The sequence below is a fragment of the Polyodon spathula genome, chromosome 14, assembly GCF_017654505.1.
Source record: "Polyodon spathula isolate WHYD16114869_AA chromosome 14, ASM1765450v1, whole genome shotgun sequence".
NCBI lineage: Eukaryota > Metazoa > Chordata > Actinopteri > Acipenseriformes > Polyodontidae > Polyodon > Polyodon spathula.
In genome coordinates, this window is record NC_054547.1 from 12,853,896 (window position 1) to 12,869,854 (window position 15,959).

The 15,959-nt window shown below is 35.6% G+C and overlaps 1 protein-coding gene across 10 annotated transcripts in view; it reads right to left on the minus strand.

Moving 5' to 3' along the window:
• Window positions 1-603: 603 nt before the first annotated feature.
• Window positions 604-15,959, minus strand: part of LOC121326972 (receptor-type tyrosine-protein phosphatase C-like) — a 60,751-nt gene continuing 45,395 nt past the window's right edge. For all 10 annotated transcript variants that reach the window (XM_041270654.1, XM_041270662.1, XM_041270657.1 and 7 more), the window contains 20 exons: window positions 15,191-15,399; window positions 14,685-14,745; window positions 14,226-14,334; window positions 12,857-12,891; window positions 12,663-12,772; window positions 10,709-10,799; window positions 10,500-10,576; window positions 10,315-10,351; window positions 10,122-10,219; window positions 7,793-7,951; window positions 7,156-7,313; window positions 5,851-5,986; window positions 5,183-5,332; window positions 4,456-4,546; window positions 4,094-4,233; window positions 3,729-3,863; window positions 3,446-3,568; window positions 3,110-3,288; window positions 2,517-2,652; window positions 604-2,056 (listed from right to left, as the gene is read on the minus strand). In XM_041270654.1, coding sequence (XP_041126588.1) covers window positions 1,763-2,056; window positions 2,517-2,652; window positions 3,110-3,288; window positions 3,446-3,568; window positions 3,729-3,863; window positions 4,094-4,233; window positions 4,456-4,546; window positions 5,183-5,332; window positions 5,851-5,986; window positions 7,156-7,313; window positions 7,793-7,951; window positions 10,122-10,219; window positions 10,315-10,351; window positions 10,500-10,576; window positions 10,709-10,799; window positions 12,663-12,772; window positions 12,857-12,891; window positions 14,226-14,334; window positions 14,685-14,745; window positions 15,191-15,399 — 2,528 coding nt within the window. In that variant the 3' untranslated portion in view covers window positions 604-1,762. The remainder of the gene's footprint in view (window positions 2,057-2,516; window positions 2,653-3,109; window positions 3,289-3,445; window positions 3,569-3,728; window positions 3,864-4,093; window positions 4,234-4,455; window positions 4,547-5,182; window positions 5,333-5,850; window positions 5,987-7,155; window positions 7,314-7,792; window positions 7,952-10,121; window positions 10,220-10,314; window positions 10,352-10,499; window positions 10,577-10,708; window positions 10,800-12,662; window positions 12,773-12,856; window positions 12,892-14,225; window positions 14,335-14,684; window positions 14,746-15,190; window positions 15,400-15,959) is intronic.

The window sequence follows — 15,959 nt, forward strand, 5'->3', positions numbered from 1 at the left end:
AGGTTTCCCCTGTCCTTTCAGGATTGAAGTGCGCCCTCTGCTGGTGTACACGTGGAAGGTCAGCCTGCTCCGCTTTATCCCTGCCCCCAATTGGCTGAAACTACACTTAACAAAAGCTAATAAACTAAAACAGTCTGTGTCGTGTTTTTCTTTGTGCAGTGTCCCCTTTATAAATAGACAGTTCTCTGTGTGGGGGACTACAGTTTGGTGCACTGCGTATTAAAACCACAAACACCGTTTTCGTTTAGGTTGAAACGGTCGTTTTTGTAATTGTACTTGAGAACTCTTCAGAACGGCGTCCTTGCCAATAAATAGGTTGTATCAAGGACAAACATTGCAAGAGTCTTTACTGTTATTTTAAACTGGTTGCTTTTACTCAGTTTATAGGGGTTCGTTTTCTTTAAAACAGCCCCTTTATAAAGTGTGAGTGCTGCACATTGCACAGTATTTACGTATAAAAGTATTAAGAAAATGTTGTCGTCACAAAGCTAATTTTTTCATTCTTCACACAGATAAACACATATACCGTATTTTTAATACAATATATATAAAGAATCGGACAAGTCCTTTCAGTATTCATTACCAGATAAATAAATAAATCCATTTCAATTGGAATTTTTTTTTTTAATTAAAACCAGACTGACAAATTCATATATGATACACTTTATGCCTTACATTTCGTACAATACCAAAATCAGTAGAAATATGAAAAACAAAGTTTGATCTTATTGAATTGTTTTGACCATGGTACATTTTTTTCACTGTTTATGTTTCATAAAATTTAATTATGCTGACAACGACATATACAACATGGAGTGTAATTGTATGTGGTACAACATGGCCAGGGATCCATGTGTTTTCTCTGCCTGCATCATATGTGCACACTCATTGACTCCACCAAAATGTCAATCCCCTCATAACATTACAATACAAATATAAATGGTTTCTGTACATATACAGCACCACATAAAAGTATGATTTTAGCATAGAAAATTAAAAAGCATTCAAACAAGAGAAAATGTTCATAAGATTAATTAAATCATATGCATTCACTCTAATATACACTATATAATAAATTTTAAAAATGTGCAAAAGCCTTAACAAAGCAGTTATAGTTTGGTAAGATATAGACAAGTAGTGCAAACAAGGGGTTAAATCACTGTCCCTTCTAATTTCAAACACTGATGAACAGTACCAGCAGCTAGTTATTGGGAGATGTTTTCAGTTTGCTAAATGGATGTTTCAGTGGTGTTGAACAAAACACAGCCCAGCCTGGCTTGGGAACTATAGGATGGGAGCCATCTCATGATCAGGAAGGTTGGAAAGAGAACTTTATCATCAAAGTACTCTCAAGTGTCTAGGGAACTGGAATAAACGTAATTTGCTGTGCTACTGTGGTAACTTTCATTTTAAAATTCCTGATTTTTGCAATCTTAAGCATGCACGTGACACATTAAAAGGTATGGTGAAAAAGTAACTGGGTTGATGTACAATTTAGCAAATTATTTCTCCTTACACTACCCTCAACTAATCTACTGTAAAAATTTCGGTGCGTTTAGCTTTCCGTATGCATATACCACTTTGATGGCCTGAGTCCAGTATGAGCATGCAAGATAATAACATACATTCATCTGTTCAGGTTAAAAATCTTGTCCTTGATCTTCTCATGGTTTTCATGAAAACATGGTCTGCAAAAATAAAAGCTATAAACATAAAAAAAAAAAAAAACTAACACATTTAGCATACACGTGTTTCATCTTTTTTAACTGGCTCTGAGGGCTGGGCCACTGGTAGAGCTTTCTACTGCTGTTTTCTCAGCAGTACTGGGGGTTTGTTTGACTGCAGATTCCTGCTCTGTGGAGTTGGGTGAGGCATCTCCAGCACTGGACTTGACAGGATCTTGTTTGTCTGGCTGACTGCCTTTAGGCTGCTCCTTCGCTCCTGCTTCATTGACAACCTCAACAGTGTCCTCTGCCTGGGCAGAACTTGACTTCACCTTCCCGTTCTGGGCAGGAAAGGTGTTCGCCATCACATCATACAAGAACTTATATTGTTCCTATTGAAAGAGGTATCTGTTAGTTTCAAAAATACAATACCTGAATAATACCCCATGGTTTTAAAGACTAAATGAATTAAAGGGTGACAGTAACGTTTTTTGAAGATGTACAGACATGCCCTTATTCCTTATTTATTCATACATTTTAGAACACATATTGTTATTTATGGAATTGTCTTAATACATATATCAATAAAGTGAATTGTCTATTTAGGCCCACAAATTACAATACAATAATCTTTAAACCCACGCTGTGCAAAATGTTGCTCTGTTCAAATGTTCAATAAGCTCATTTCAAACATCCAAATTAATCTACTGACTACACAATGTTAAAATCCTTATAATTATGTTGTATTAGGAGTATATCTTTTTGTATGTGGTAGCAGTATAGCTAAAATCACAGTTTGGATATTACAATACTGTAAAACCAAAAACACATTGCACTTGGTTTGGTACTTACAAAGGATGTCAGTAATCCTGGCCTTTCTTTACGCAGAGCTTTTACAGTCTGGAACACATCTACCACCCCTTCAGTTTCTGCACTGTCCATGAGATTCCAGAGAGCACAGAATATCCCAGTTCTTGTTGATCCATCACTAGAAAGAAATATCAACCGACCCCCCCCCCAGAAATTAACCCAAATAAGATCTGTGATTTATACCACTCCATACATAATTATTTTTGAAAACTATTTTTAACTCTTAATAAAAAAAATAAAAATATAAAAACAAGGTCACTTGCTCTATGTGTAGCCCCTTGGAAGCCAATTGTTTATATAATTTAAAAGTATCAGGTTTGTTTATTCAGTCAAGAAGACTAATATGCACACTACACAGGACTGTAGCTTAGGTAACAGGTGAAAAGACTTTGGGCAATTGTTCCTCCAGGGCATGCTGTTGATGACAAACTTGTAGAATGTCTATTTGTGGAGAGAGAGGGTTCATTTTCCAATGTTGCCACTATGCAAGTCATGTATTTATTTTTTTTTTTTACTATGTTATGCTTTTATCATGGTACAGTGTTGTAGGACAGAAAAAAGTTAATGTGACTTACTTGCAGTGAACAACCAATGGCACGTTCTTATCCTGACTGGATTTATCATGGTCATATTTTGATGGAATCTTCTGTTTTATGTTTTTTATCAGAGCAACCAGCTCCTTTGGGCTTTCTGGAAGTTCCAACCCACTCCACATGTGATAATAATATTGGTAGATTTTTCGTGTTTCTTTTCTCTACAAAAAAAATAAAATAAATAAATATACACACATCAATCAGCTACCGTATTTGAACCGTATTTGAAAACAAATACACTCTCCACAACACATTAGTAGATTTATGTCTCACATTTGTGGTTGAATTCTAGTGGTCAATGGAAATAAAGTCTCCTACCTTGGTGTGCCTTATTTCAATAGCACGGACTGTGTAGCCGGAAGCTTTGTTGCAGTCGGTAACCTCAACTTCAACCTCACCATATAACTTCTTCTCATCTTCCCAGTATGAAGCACAATAATCCTAGAAATCAGATCAAGTTGTAACCTAATCTGAACACTGCATATGCTTCTGTCATAAATAAGTTGATGTGCATGAATGGATTACATTTTCCACCAACTCATTCTAATAAAACATGTCACACTGTTTTCAGTTATATAAAAAGCAGAAGGTAATGACTTACCTTGTCTCCTTCTTTGCAGTCTGTTAGCATAAGAATGACTTTTACTTTTTTCTGGAAGATCATGTGCCAGAAGTCTGCAATGGTATTTGGAAGTGGCCCCTGAGCAGCAATCACAGATCTTTTGCTCCAGTAACCCTGCAATAATATACCAAAACAATGATTTAAAGATAGATCATTTGGGAATTAGAATCAGTACCAACACATTGTAACAGAACAAAGGGGGCAATTCAGAGGACTTCAAACTACTCTAAAGCAGTACATTGCTTGTAGCAGCTAAGTTTACTTCTCTTTTCTTGTCTTGAAAAGGTCTGCCAAACTAAAATGTCCCAATACATACCTTAGATTAATAAAAAGCTGTTACGTACATTTATGTAAGATGCATTGATGTATTTGGTCGAGTCTTCCCAATCGCTTTCTTCATCAGAGGACTCCTCAGTGCCTTCTTCATGATCGCTGTCTTGGCTCGTCTCATCTTCCAGCTTAATAAGCACTCTGTTATAATCATCTGTAACCACATATTGGAACAATCACAAATACACTCAATTATCATAAAAAGACAATCAAACAACCAGGAATGCAAATACAATGTTATATTTGATCAGACAGGGTATCAATGTTCTGCACCTTTAGAACACTTTCTAAATCTTAATTTAAATAATAATCTCAAAGTGTTTGTAGGTTATTGCGTTAATACTCTCCATGGTTAGCCAGTCAGCCTAATACTTACATGGAACAACAGTGGGATAGCGATTTTTGTCTGTATTTTCTTCACGTTGTCCTACAGCTTGTAACCTCCAGTTTCTGTACTTGGGAAGTCTCTGAAAGAAATATAAGGTGTGTATTTTTAAATATTAGAATACATTATGCATTATGTGTTAATATACGTTACTTAATGTTAACCTTTAAACACCTATGAAGCCTTAAGCATTACATTGAACTTTTTTTCCTTCAAACACTGGCACTATCAATCACTTGGAAGCAAAGCCCAGAGAATCCTATAAACAGCACTGTTTTAGACAGTCAGTAATTTTGACAGAAGTTGATATCATGAGGTAAAATGTGGTCAAGAAAGATACAGTCATAACGGTTGAGAAAACTGAATTATTGTACTATATACTGAATGTCTTATATGTTCAAGTGTCAATAGTTATGAAAGATGTATTTAAAAATCCAAACAGGATCCTTTCATATACAGAGTGTTTGTTTGATATATCTGCATATTCCACATTGAAGTATAAATGCAAGCAAATAATCAAAAGATCTTCAACAGAAGGAAAGGGAACCAGAGATTATATATTTTGTGCATATATAAGGTTACAAAAATAAAAGAAAATGAAAAAAATGAGTTTTAACGCCCAGGTTATGGGTCCTTTTGTTTTCATTTGGCTGAAATGGTGGCTATCACAAACTAATAAGAAAGATTCTTGTGTCATAATCAATTCTTTGAGACTGACCTGGAATTCTGCCTCTAGAAGGGACGGCTCTCTTGGAGAGTCACGTGCCTTTAAAGCGTTCAGGGAGGAATGCAGTTCAGAGAGGGCAAGCTCAGTTTCACCAAACTGACTGTGTTCAAGCAGAGCCTGGTGGATCAATATGTACTGGTTCTGCAATTGGGAATCGAGTAACCAGTTTAAAAACTGAAGTGCACAATTTCCTGCTGAATTCGCATGAAGTAATCATCCATTCATGGTAAATGGCAATGCTGTACTTATTCACACAATAAGTGCATCCATCGGTTATGTCAATAAAACAAATGTAACAGCATACCGTACTGTACTGTGGAAATCAGAGGGTGCAATAACTGCTTACTGCAGAGGCTGCCTGAGCCTAGTGTAACATTAATACTAGAGCAAGGCATCTAAATAAGCTTTGTCCCAAGCACTAACCCATTAACCCCACAGACCACAGTGATTTACTGAGAAAATTACCCTCACAATGAACAGAAAATTGAGGACAAAAACTTTACTGTATTCTGGATAAATGTTATGTATCTATTATGACGGAATTCTGATTATATAACAAGAAAATAGTTTTTACAGTTATAATATGAACTACACAGCTGTTTACAGTATAAAAAAACATAACCATATCTTTATTTGAAAAAAAAAAAGCCCAAACTTACCTCTACTTGCACCATGAGGCAGCGCTGGCGACGGAGTCTTACCACATAGCTGTAAACATCGAAACGCTCCTCTGCCTCCAACTCTTTTATCAAGGCATCTATGCCAATATAGGTACCAGTACGACCTACTCCAGCACTGTGAAGGAACAAAACTAGTCAATAGTCAGCAAAGTTGTGCAACACAGCTAAAAAGCATTCATTTACTGAAAGGTTAACTTCAATACACATGTTCAGTGTCTCTTTGCTACTATAATCCCCCTTGTCTGAATTCCACTGAGAGATGTGAAACTGAATTGCCAGCTCTGGTTTCTGACAGGTAGCCAGCTGGTTTAAGGGTGTGTTTTATTTTTTTTTAATCCACCAGAAGTGGAGACGTTGAAGTGATTGACCTGATTGTGGTGGACCCCTCTGATCGCTGCTGCCTGTTTGTAAAGAAATCTATACTTCGATGGGCAACAAGGACTACAAAATTCTTAAATTTACACGATTCAATGAAAATAACTTACTAAGTGATTTACTAAACAGAAAGCAAACTAGTGCATTTAATGTGACCAGGAAAAGTGTAGCACAAATACTGTTTACATCTGTGACAAGGGTGAGGTCTGCCCCTGTAAAGAATATGTTTTTGTTTGATTTGTACATAAAGATGCTGAATTTTTGACAGTGTGCCTAATTGAAATGAAAGTGCAGCAAGTGGCCAGGTGTCCACTGAAGAATTGATAATCAATAAACATTGATCATCTGCCTTTAAAAAGGGTCTGGAAAGCCAGTCTTTTGTTCTGTGCTATTCCATGCTTTGTTTACAGACGGAAAGTCTCATGACTGTGTGTTCATCCAGCATGAGTGGGCCAACACTGAGGACCACTGAGTGTTTAACCGGGATCATAAGAACAGTCGGTAGGGATTCATTTAGGGGATTTTAAACCCTCCTCGGTTTATTTAGGTTATGCAAGGTGAAGGTTCCTGAAGCGGGACCCGTGGGAGCAGCGCTTGGCCACCTTTTGTTTTTGTCTTTTTGTACTTCGCCGTCATGTTTACATTTGTATGGTTTTCTGCACTAGGGTGACCGTTGTTGGTAGCCTACAGGCAGCACATACTCCTGCACCTGACTGCCTATGATTCTCAATAAAACCTGGACGCCTGAGCGGTGTTTCATCCACAAACTCTCTGTGTCTCTCTCATCTCAACTCCAATCTATTGAACTCGGCTAATTAAGTTACCAACCCTTGAAACAGTACAGTAAAAAAAAAAAAAACAGAACAACACTTCACATGAATAGGCAGCTGCAAGGTTCTTCAGTCATACCTGCAGTGAATGACAATCGGGCCACTGAAGACGTTGTTGAAAGAGTTCACTCTTCGGCGTAACTTCAGAAGCAGCTGAGGATCGTCTGGGACTCCGTGGTCAGGCCAGCTGGTAAACTGGATGTGAGTCACAACTCGCTCAGAGTTATTCATGTTCTCCTGTAAACAGGCAGGAACGGGGGAATTTAGCTTTTAGAATATCCACTAACACAACAGAAAGGGATTATTTGGCTTCCCTTTTTCTTCGTTAGCTACTTTATCTACAACCAAGGTTCTGCATTTTTAAAATGTTATCTAAAAAAAATAAAAATAAAAGAAATATAGTTTTGAAGAATAATTTTTACTTTTTGCTAACTTAAAAATGGGGCTTTTCAATACTTGAGCTTCCTATGCAGACATTGCTCCATTTTCTTTGTATCTCTCATAATACTTTATTTTAATGGTCTTGTTAAATCTGATGTCATCCGTATTTGTGCCCACAAGTTTACTGGACTGGGTAGTTTTCTTGCAATTAACCATGAATCTGTTTAAATACCGCTAAGTACAAATTACTAAGTTGCATAGGCGAAATACATTATACTAATTACCCTGTTAATTTGCAGGGTTTTGTTATGATAATACAATATTTGAGCCCTTACCTTAAAGACGTGTGCTGAACAAGTTCTGAATAATTTTTTGATGGTGAGCTTTCGAATGATGTAGTCAGGGTATTTGTTTTCTTCATTTAGCTTCACATCAAACAGATGAAGGTTCTTGGTTTCGTTCACCTTAGTTGGCCAATACTGAGCACATTTGTTCTAGAACAAAATAAAAAAGATCCATTAAATCAGCACCGCGTATTTTACATGTATCATTTTGGTAACATTGCTGAAACAAGTCTGCCAACTAAATGTATTATACACAACCTGTAAATGTTGTAGTTAGCTACATGGAATATTTAAAAGGAACATGATGTAGATACAGTACTACTGTACTTAACGGCACAACAAAACAAGTTATATAAATAATTCATATTTGGGGTGCGCTACGCTTAACTCACTCAAAAACACACAATTCTACCAAATGCCTCATCTTTGACCCATGTTATATTTTTTTAAAGAAAAAAAAAATATGGACAATAAAAACATTCTAAACGTATTTACAAAAAATACAGTAAAACAAAATAATACAGCTGTAGCATTATAATACATACTGCTTTTTAATTTAATTTTTTTTTTTTTAAAGCACCCAAACAAACAAAAAACAATGGGCGTCCTCAGAATTAATTAACAACTCAGACTTAAGCCAAAATTTGATGAAAACCAGTACTGTAAAATGTCCATTAGTGTTGCCTGGGGACGATGACGACGACTCCAATTATGAAAGTCAGACTAACGAATGTCAAGAAATACAGATTAAATTGATTTAATCTAATTAGTAATAATTACCTTACTGGTCCAGGTTTCTTTGCGCGCCTCGTTGTTTGAATGTGTGAGTTCTTTAACTTCACGCTGCTTTTCTCTGCCTGCAGTTGTCTGTACACTGAACTCAAGTGATTTCCCGCCAGCAAAAATATAAATACAAATAAAAATGTTCTGTACAAGAATATCTGGACAGACGGCTTGTTATTCTTTTGATCAACTTAGTGTGCTTTCCTATAGCTTTCAAAAATATATCATCACCCTAATAATGACTCCACTGTACTACTGCGTACCACTAACTCAACTGAGAGAGTAAGGCTGTGGAAAGGGTTAAAAAACAACAACAACAACAAAAAAAAAAATCTAATAGATTATTTTTTTGTTTTCTCACTATTTATTATTTAAGATGTGTAAAGTAAATTAGTAATAATTAAGAATGGGTCATTTTATATGCACTGTGAGACCAAAAAGGTCAAAAGTCAAATTTCAGGGTAACATTTTAACAAGACCAATATATATTTACATATTTGTTCTCGACCAATTTATTTATTTTTGTCTGAAAAAATGACTACATTGAATTTTGTTTTGTGAACTACAGACTTACCTAATCCGTCTGCTTTTTTAGCTTTCTCTAGCATACAGATAAAAAGTAATATGGTAACCTTTCAATTTTATAGCTTTAAAACATTTCTTGTTTGAAATATATTTAAAAAAAAAAAAAAAAAAAAAAAAAACTACATTTATTCTGGCAAAATATTGATATCATTAATTGTATACAGTAAAAAGCACTGGTGAGTAAGGGTCAGTCAGCACACTGATTTCCTACAAGAAATCAGTTTTTAGGAATTCAGAAATGTTCTGTATATCTGTGTGCCTCACCATTGTTACTCTGTGTTTTAGAAGCAGCCCACTCAGTTCATGATTTTTGACAACGTTTTGCAATTACACTTTTACACTTGACATCGTAGCAGGATTTCTGAGAACTGCTTGCTCTTAAGTAATGTTTTTCTTTTTCTTTTTCTTTTTTTTTTTTTTTTTTTTTAAAGAATGCCTTATTTTGCATATACGGGATATGATCTTTCGTTGTGATCACTTTAACTTCCTCTGCTGGCACATCTGTGATTGAGGACGTTATTTTAAACAGAATGAGGTTTAAAAAACATTTGGTGACGGACTCCCATGCCCTAAACTTAAACCTAAAACTAACCAATAAAACTGTCCTTATCAAACTAACTCTTACTATTACAGTATTTTAACACCTTTTGATTTTCACCTTCTACCTGCCTCTAGTGGCTACTACATCCAGTGCTCACCGCTCTGAAGTGAAAGGTAATACGCAGTAACATTTTAACCAATATTTCATAAATAAATTCAGAATTTTTGTATGTTCCTCATTTTATCTTAAAATGACCTATTAAAGTGCTAAGACAAAAATGGGCAGACTTTTCTATTTGAGTGTGTGAGTTAAGCCTACCGTAACCCCTATTTGTAGCAATGATGTAGTACATGGATAATCAGTGCTATTATTTTCAGTTTATTTAACTGGTTTAATGAGGTTTTACTTCACCCTATTTCCTTCCTCACAACGGGTCACCATAACGATAATGGATGATTGCTGCTCCCAAATCATTCTCCAGAAATCATCGATTGTCTCATCCTTGGGACCTAACAAACATACACAACATTGTTCAGGGTTTAGATCTTCATAGCTTCCAAAATAACATCCCCTCATAGTTTAAACAAACTATAAAAGAAAATACCTTGGGCAGCAATGTATTTTTTCGGTTCTTTGTAGCCCTGTAAAAATATAGGTATGTCAGTGAATATTGTTGTATATTTTGCATGCATACCTTAAAATAATGAACAATACCTGTCTGCTGTATACACTTCTTTCACATTTTCATAATTAGTGATAGCACTAAAATGCTTGCAACAAAATACTTACATCTATGAAGCTTGCATTGATATACTCTGACCCGGCTTCACCATTAATTGTGGAAAGAATGGCTCGATTATAATCATCTATTGAAGAAAAACATATCAGACTTCTTAAAAAAAAAAAAAAAAAAAGTGAATACTATCTGTATATATAACGCCTTAAAAAACCTGATATGAATTCTGTATTACAAGCAGTTCTGCTATATCTGTACTCACAAGGTAGTATATCAACGTAGCGGTTCTTGTTCTGGTTGTAGTTCTTGCGGGCCTCTTTTGTTGTGCATTTGCTGAAAATTCTTGGTATACTCTAAAACACAAAAGTATGTAACCTGTACGAATGCAAGCAAAAAGACTACAATACTGAACATTTACAATATGAAGAACATGTATTTATTTTTTGCCCTTGATGGTACACCACCTAATTTCTATTTCATTTGTATTTCTTTTTATGGAAGAATAGTACACAAGTTCTAGTTTACAGCCACTTGGCAGCAGTCTAAATCTGCTGGGGGTCTCGTTCTACCGAATTTCCAGTATTACTATTGGACTTTCTAGCTCAGGGCTATGAAGATGTGGTTTTACCTAAAAACTCCTGTTTCCTGGTGTCCCATTAAAGATATTTTTGTTCAACCATACCACTTGCAGGATCTCACGTTTTCTGGTTTAAAGCATTTTTTTTTCGCATGAGTACCATTTTTGCCTGTAATTTGCAAACTTGGAATAAAGTTAACGTTTTGTTTGTACGCCTACAGGACTGCACACACGATCCCCTATCTGGCGTAATGCCTCACCATTAACTGGCTCACACCCTTTAGTTTATTCTCCTGGGTCGATGCGCAGCATATACACTGAGTAATATCTTTACTGATTGCAGACTCTACTTTTTTCAGGATTTGCAAGAACACTTTCTTCCAGGCCTCTCTTTCTTTTTATATCTCAGGCTGCACCTACCCTGTCATGCATGTAGGGTCCGCTGGAGTGCCCCTTTGTGCCCTCATCCCTGATAAATCTCTTTTACAGCTCTCCTCCTAGTGTAGTTATTGTTTCATGCATATATGATAAACTCTACAATGTTAAGACCCTTCCAATTACTACCATTTGGGATTGGGAGTTGAGTAAGCTGTCATCCCTGACTGGGATACTATCTGGGAGAATATTTGTTTGTCGTCTAAAAATCTGGCACTTCACCTTATTCATTTTAAAATGGCTCAGATTCTATGCTACTCCACTTAGGCGGTTCCAGATGAATATGGTAGCAGATCGTGCCTGCCAGGTTTGTGCCTTGGGAGTGTCGGGTACATACTTGCATATGTTCTGGGAGTGCCTGAAAATTATTACCTTTTGGCAGTTTGTTGTATCGACTATGGGCTCTCTAGTGGGGGTTGTTGTGCCCCTCACTCCTGAAGTACTTCTGCTGGCTAATGACTCTGTTAGCATTGCCATTATAATCTTAGAAGCTTTTCCTGGCAGGGATGATGGCGGCCATGAAAACTATCCTGAAGGGTTGGGTTGAGCCATCTATCTCCTTTTCTTCTGTCTGGTTGGTATATTTACATAATTCTTTTGGAAAGATCTACGACTTGGCTACACATTGGATACTGCTGCCAAGAAAGTGGCACAGTTGTTTGAGTAAGTACATATTATGGCATTTCCTCCTAGGACAACTTTCATCTATTAAGGAATACTCTTTCCTTGATATTTTAGTTTCAATTGTTTATTGCATGTTGCTGTACTATTCTTGTTTTTGTCTTGATATTAAGTTGTATTTCTATATTGCTGTGATATTTTTTGGTCTGCAATGTTTCCCCCATTTCCCTCTTCCCAAGGGGTGAGGAAAAGAAAGAAAATTTAATAGTAATTGTTCACAAAAAATAAATTCCTAAATATTTACAAAATATAACTATTTATTTTTGCACACCATTTGTTTGTGCATCTTTTGGCAAACTGGGTTAATTAATAACAATAATTAGTAACAATTGTCTTTTGTTGCATGTGATGTCAGTAGCACGGCTCGTCTCTGCAGTGGAAAAACAACCCAGGCTCTCCTTAACCGCCCGGTGAGTGCTCGGCATGGCCCCAGAGTGGCTTGGTTGTACAGTGGAAAAGAGGCAGAAGTAACAATGTTGTGGAAAACTGTTTCTAAGTATTTCTATATAAACTTGATCTTTACCTGAAATTCACTAAGGAAGATTCTCCCGTCATCAGCCATCTTCCTTTTATAAGTGTCCAGCAGCTTGTCTGCTGTGATGGGGTCCACATCGAGAAGCTGCTTTTCTTCATCTGTGGAGAGTATGAGAAATACAAGGAATGTAGGAAATAAACGAAAAGATGTAAAAGAATTAGGCTGAGGCAAATAATACTTACCATGTCCAATGAGCTCTACAGATTCATCAGAAGAGCTGGAACGAGTAAAAACAGGTTTATATAACCACTTAACTAGTAAGCAAACAAATGCAGTATTAGTAAAAGAAAAAAAAAAAGAAAAAGAAAAAAAAAACTTTTCAAGATACTGACCTAAAACATTGTACCTGTACAAAAAGAGCTGTTACAGAAAAGCGACTGGGTATATAAACATCTGATATCTAGAAAAGGGGCCAAGTTAAATATATTTAGGGCCCTCCTATATTTATTGCAACAGGAATTAATATCGACAAGATATTAACAGGAATTAACAGGAATTAACAGGAATTATCGACCCCCCCCCACATATTTATATGGCTATTTCATTTATTCGAAATGTACAGTTTTTGGTCAGTTCTAAACTGGTCTAAATCATATCTAACTAGCAGACAGTACTTTGTTTCTTTAGGGGTGTATGTATCAAGATTGTTTACTAGTGCTTGTGGTGTCCTCCAGGATTCTATTCTTGGCCCCATGTTGTTTTCTTTGTATATGCTACCACTGGGTGAGAATTCGTAAACACAGTATGCATTTTCAATGTTATGCCGGCGACACAACCTTATTTTATTGTTATTTTTAGTACTTATTGATATTGCATTTGTCTTTCTGTTTTAACTGACATGTAAAAGCCCTTTAAGATACCACTAGAGGTGCGAGCCCACAGCTTTGGATACTGTACCCTGCTCCAGTTGTACGTAATGTATAACAATGTGGTAGTGGATTTTATTAACAACTTTTGTTTACGTAATATGCATTATACAAATTAAAAGGTCGAATTTTGCATGTGAGTGACATGTGATTTATAGTATTCACACATTGTCAAACAGTTTCTTGTATTAGAAGAAGAAGAAAAAAAAACAGTGCATGAACCCGTTTGATGGACCTTCGGAGGTTTAAAACAATCTTCGAACTCCTGGCTAGTGAATGAACCTTCGAACCTTCGGACACAGCCCTAGTCTCAATGGTGATCCAATGGTTAGTTAAATGTGCAAGCCAGGGGATCACATGGGGTATAATAACTGCAAGGTTGACATGTATTGTTTGGCTGGGGAAACAGGGCCACAGTAGATTTTTGCAATAGAATTGCAAAAACACATTTTGAGTGTAATATTTAATTCATTAAAAATTGATATTGATGCTGTGGGGAACATTCATAGTTTGACTGTTTTTGAAGCGTGGACGATATGAATTTATTTAGTAAGCAGTCTAAATGGGGTAAAATGAGGAACAAATATTCCCCCCAAGCAACAACGGTATAAATATGTAATTAAAATTACCATTGCAGTGAAAAACTAAACAAAAGCAAAGCATATACTAATTATATTGTACTTACTCTGAATTTTTCTTCGGTAGCAAGTAGATTTTATATACAATAAAGGCAATGGTTAAAGAGGTCAGAACAATGAAGAATGCCAGGAACCCAATCAAAGCTTTGTCGTTATCTGGGAAGTACAATATTACATTTAAAATCGAAAAAGTACATTTTACAATATTTACCATCTTACATAAAAATGGCACCAGTTACTAGTATGAAACAACCCTGAAAGGTTGAAAATGTAATGCCCTTGAGTCTTTTTTGAGAGTATAAATTTAATATTATTAATTCAAATGTAATATGTATTTTATTATTGTTCAAATCTCTGGAAACGGATAACAGTTTAAGTTATTTTGGTTTAATTACTAATGTTAATGCTATCAGGTTCACTGGTGTTTTAAAAAGAGATTTCTGGATTATGAAATGTTGAGAAATTAGAGAAGGCATACAAAAAAAAAAAAAAAAGGAGGAACTTACACTTAGTGGTTGCTTTAATTGTTGCACTCTTACTTAATACAAGAGTATTGTTTACTTGTACCTAAAATAAAATAGTCCTGTCAGTTTTACATCTTTAATCTTGAAATTATGTTATTTCAACTTTGTTATTTTCCTTAACTTAAAAATAGTAAAAGTAAACAAAGTGTAAAGCCTCCACAAAAAAACAAAAAAACTAACAAAAACAAAATAAAACAATCAGCAACAGTTTCTACACAAGCCTGGTTGATGTTCAATAGGCAAGACAATGACTAGCCCCTCATCACTAATCAGTACCTGGATTTAAACTCTGGGGATAGGGCTATGCATACCCCTAGACCTTTCTCATTCTCCCACCTTCACCCCAGTCATTGCCTAACACAGTGATAATTATCTGAAACTTGACACAAACAATGAAAGAAAAACAGGACTGAGGGGAGTATAAATAGACATGGGACTTGGTGAAGCTAAAATTAAATTTACAAAAAAAACATAACAAACATGGCTACCTCAAATTCATACTCTGTGTTATAGTGAAGATTTGTATAAGTGAATTCACATGTTTTCCAAATTTTCCATTCTGTTTCATCTGGTTTTTTAATCCTTGATAAATACTTATATTCTTCAGTTTCTCCAGTTTTTGCTGCATATGCACAATTTATTTGTATTTCATTGTGCTGTGGCATTTGGACATTAAATATCGTTGGTTTATCTGGGACTGGTATCAAAAAGGAAATTCATTAGACATTTGCTTTTAAACATCAGATTTTAGACACAAACATATTTAAAAACTGCACAATGTCTGAGACACTTGCTCACACCTTCTCAGACAATCATTTTTGGAGAAATTGCCATCAATCAACATGCATGATGGTACAAAGCATACCAACATATATTGCTCAGACTGAAGTTGAAGGTAAAGAACATTCCACACGACAAAACACAAAAGCATAAAATGACGTTAAATTCCATGACACATTCACAAAATGTCATACAATGAATGAGAAAGCATCAAAAACACTATAAAATTAATACACAATTCAACATCTGACGCTAACAAGCCGTACAATTGACAACATTTTTTGTTCATGTAAACATGAAAAAAGACATGGAAGTCATGCATTATGCTTATGTGACTTCAGCAACTAAAATCCTGCTTGCAACATACTTTCTACTATATATAAAGGCCTTACCACCAAACAATCATTATTACCTGAAAGCTATTTGACGAACTAGGAAAGCATAAGCATACAGTAGGAAGGTTTTAGATGCCTGTTC